The 3,553-nt window shown below is 42.2% G+C and overlaps 1 protein-coding gene across 1 annotated transcript in view; it reads left to right on the top strand.

The window, feature by feature from the left end:
* The first annotated feature begins 3,134 nt into the window (after window positions 1-3,134).
* SEL1L2 (SEL1L2, ERAD E3 ligase adaptor subunit) overlaps window positions 3,135-3,553 on the top strand; it is a 63,078-nt gene continuing 62,659 nt past the window's right edge. Inside the window, exon 1 of the mRNA XM_025211562.1 lies at window positions 3,135-3,244. Within this exon, the coding sequence (XP_025067347.1) occupies window positions 3,135-3,244 (110 nt within the window). The remainder of the gene's footprint in view (window positions 3,245-3,553) is intronic.

Genomic DNA, 3,553 nt, shown 5'->3' with positions numbered 1-3,553 from the left:
TGCTGAAGCACACAATCTATACAGATGCTGGAGAGTCAGGTTGAATGCGCTTCCTCTTCTGTAAAGTACTGTTTTGTTCTATATCTGTCAGTGGCCAGGATGTCTAAAGCCAACACCAAAGGTAGTCTGTACTTCCTGGCTGGAACCACCTGATATCAGAAGAAAGGTAGCAAGCCAAAAAGAAAGATCACAACAGATGGAAGACTCCAGGCATCCAGTCTATGGTCACACAGAAGTAACCAAAAGGCTTAAAGCACAAAAGAGGTTTACGACCAGTGTTGCACCCTTGGACACAACAGCAGGTGGGGCACAATTGAGGTTATGCAAGGAAAGATTACATACAATCAGATGCCCTGAAATGGACAGGGAACCCCAGGAGGACCCTCCCAGAGAGGCTGATACAGATTGGCCAACATAGCAATGCCTGAACAGCCTGTGCACATCAACCAGAGGATCAAAAAAAACAAACATGATCAAATGAGACCACTCTAATAACACTAATAGATGCAAGTGCGGTAAAGTGCAGGCCATTGAGCACCTGCTTGTTTGCCAGTGTCTTGGTGAGACCTGTACAAAGGAGGGCCTTGCTGTAGCAATGGAAAGAGCCATCACTTGTGCACAATTCTGCAAAAACATATAGTTTATGACAAGGACACAAGAAGAAAAAGCAGCGAAAGAGGAGATATATGAATGTAACAGATCCCATTGGACTTAAGTCTGGTGTCTTCTAACACATTCCGCTTGCTTGGTATTTGTAAAGCAACAGCATGAAATTCAGGTCATGTTTCTACCATATTTCCATCTAGAGGCCTGCCTTTGTAGACATAATAAAAAGTTCTTCTAATAAGGTAATTTTGTCAAAACATCACCAAAAGATATTATAGAAAATCAATAGAAATTAACTGAAATATTTCTTCAAAAGCGATGATACTGTATAGGATATTAGGTAACTATTTTAAAACATAGAGACACTGCATACAGGCACCTGATTCTTTATTCAGGTAACAATATGTACCTGTCTGATTCTTGTTTTAAGAACTCCCAGCCTTTTCTGTGTGGGTTCATAGAGTTAAGAACCCCATAAGTTTCAACTCAGCAGCTTATCAAAAGCAAGACATGCACTATAAGCAGGGGGCAGTTGGATCTAAATCTGTCCGAGTGGCCTTACATGCTACTTACAAAGGTAACTTTAGCTCTTTAAGTGTATACTGGCTCTAAGTGCCACTTAAGTGACTAACTTTAACTATTTACCCACCTGAAGAAGGAGTTACATTTCAGCTTTGTAACTATGAAAGCCAGGCTTACCTAAACATTGTGTAAGACAGTGTTATTATAATTGATTACAGGAAATAAAACAGCAAAGTAAACATTTTAACATTTGAAGTTGAGAAAAAGTAGAGAGAGAAAACTGGTTTTCCGGAAGCAGTCTGTGGGCAATTATACATATGCTTTAGGAGGCATGGTAGGGCAAGCTAAACGAGCTTTAGTTCAAAGCACCCCACCACCATTTTTCAGCATGGGGATGCTGATACACATGATGCTGGAGGCTGCTAGAGGGCATTAATTTGCACACTCCAGCAGACTTGATGTCTACACCAATGTGCTTGAATTACAATGTCAGAGCAGGCTCCAGGCACATGTATAGGAGCCCCAGTATGTCTTAGCTAGTCAGATATTCTCAGAATAGTTGTCTTTTAGTTGCTGGGCAAGGATGCAGTTGAGAGATTGCCCAATTTGGCCGTCACCACATTTGCAGTAATCATAAACATTTATTTGTTCTCCATAAATGTTATAGCATGTAAAATATTGAGTGCCAATGAACTGTGAAGTACCAAATGAACTGATTTGTAGTGAAACCCTGTTCAACTTTTACAGTTGTCAGAATATATTTGAAACTGCAGCCTGTCACAACCCAAGGGTGTGATTTTGTTTGTGTTCGCTTCGGCACTGCTAAATTATTTCCCGCCACTAGGAGCTTTCTTTGTAGGGTGCATTTCTTAGTTGCAAAGAGAAATGCACGGTGTAAAGGAGTTCCCACCATTCGCATGCAAATTTGTGTCCCACTATTGGCCAGTTCTAAATTATTCCCATGTGGCGGCTAGCGATTGGCTTGCTAGCCGTATAAGAGGCTTGAGCGGTTTCCGCCCAAGTTGGAGAACTCCGAGGAGAACCCCCGCAAGGGAGGACTCCACAACCATCTGGAGGAGGAGAACTTCACATCTCATGAAGATCTCTAAGCGCTGCGGAGCCTATCAAACCCAGCGCAGGCTATAGGAGTCTGATCAACCTCTGGCCTCTCCCCATCGCTGAGCGCAATCCTTCGATGAACCCCCTTTCCCTGCGCGCAAGTTCCACGGAGCCTAGCAAACTTCGTGTGAGTGTATCCAGAGCTCTCTGCTTCGAGTTGTTTTCTTCGGTTGATGCAATGGGCTCGCGTGTTTAGAGCCTTCAACTGGATTGGGCTAGAGGTTCGCGTGGAAGGAACTCTTGTCCGCCTCTCTTCTTTTCTATCTGTAACCGCAACCCAAGCAAGTTTTCCTGCCTGCACCGCGACCATCTTCGGTGTAAGTAAAATAATCTTTAATCAACCGCTAAGCGTCCGTGCCTAATTCTAGCCCGCCGGCCTGCATTCCCCAACCCGGCATGTCCGGGCTGCTGGCCACAGCCCTCCGCGCGCCCCCGAGGGCCTCGGACCACTCCCGGCCCACACACAGCCATCCTCCAGTTGATGGCTTTAAGAGATATTGCTAATAAAATTTTGTAGATGTTGGCAAAATCTCAGCTCAAACTAATGGTCATGGGCTAACAGTGAATTTGAGATGCTGATTTGTCAGAATTTTTAATACTGGTATGATATAGACACAAGAATGCCTATACTTTACTTCCTCACTATTACAGACATTGAAAGCACTTAGATTTGTGCACAAAAAAATTGAATCCTGCATATGCAATATCACTAATATAAAAAAGAAGAAAATTTGACAGTAGCAAGTCTCTGTTATAGTAAAAAGTAAACTTGTCCTATGTAGCTACTAATCACAGCTACTGTAATGGAGATTATCCTCTCTAGAGTTAAAAATGTTTTTCTACTTTCAAATTTAAGTTACATTTTATATACATTTCTGTTTACACCTATGGCAGAAGAACAGGCTAAGAAGGAGAAAAATGAAGAGAGAGGTCGTCATCTTTATAAAACAAGCATTAAAATATTGAAACATTCCAAAAGAAAAAAAGAGAAAAATGAGTAAGTCTGCACTCACATATCTTCATTACTATTAGAGTCCAACATGTTCCAAGAAAAATAAGAACATGGTACCTGTCTTGAATAGTTTATGTTGTATTTCTTAGTCCCAAAACATTATTCCTTGTTATAGAGCACTTTTGTGGAGAGCCCTACTTCTGTCTGTAGAATCCTGTAGAAGGAAAGGTATTACTCCACCTAACCCTTTAGGCTAAGTACAGAGATTCGGGGGGCATTAGGGTGAGGTTAAATAGATTCAAAATGGCTGCCCTATATCAGGTAAGTCAGGATGCAGGGGGGCTAGCCAGGGGC

This window comes from Alligator sinensis, unplaced genomic scaffold (assembly GCF_000455745.1).
Source record: "Alligator sinensis unplaced genomic scaffold, ASM45574v1 scaffold1139_1, whole genome shotgun sequence".
Classification (NCBI taxonomy): domain Eukaryota; kingdom Metazoa; phylum Chordata; order Crocodylia; family Alligatoridae; genus Alligator; species Alligator sinensis.
This window is presented reverse-complemented; position numbering and strand designations above follow the sequence as displayed.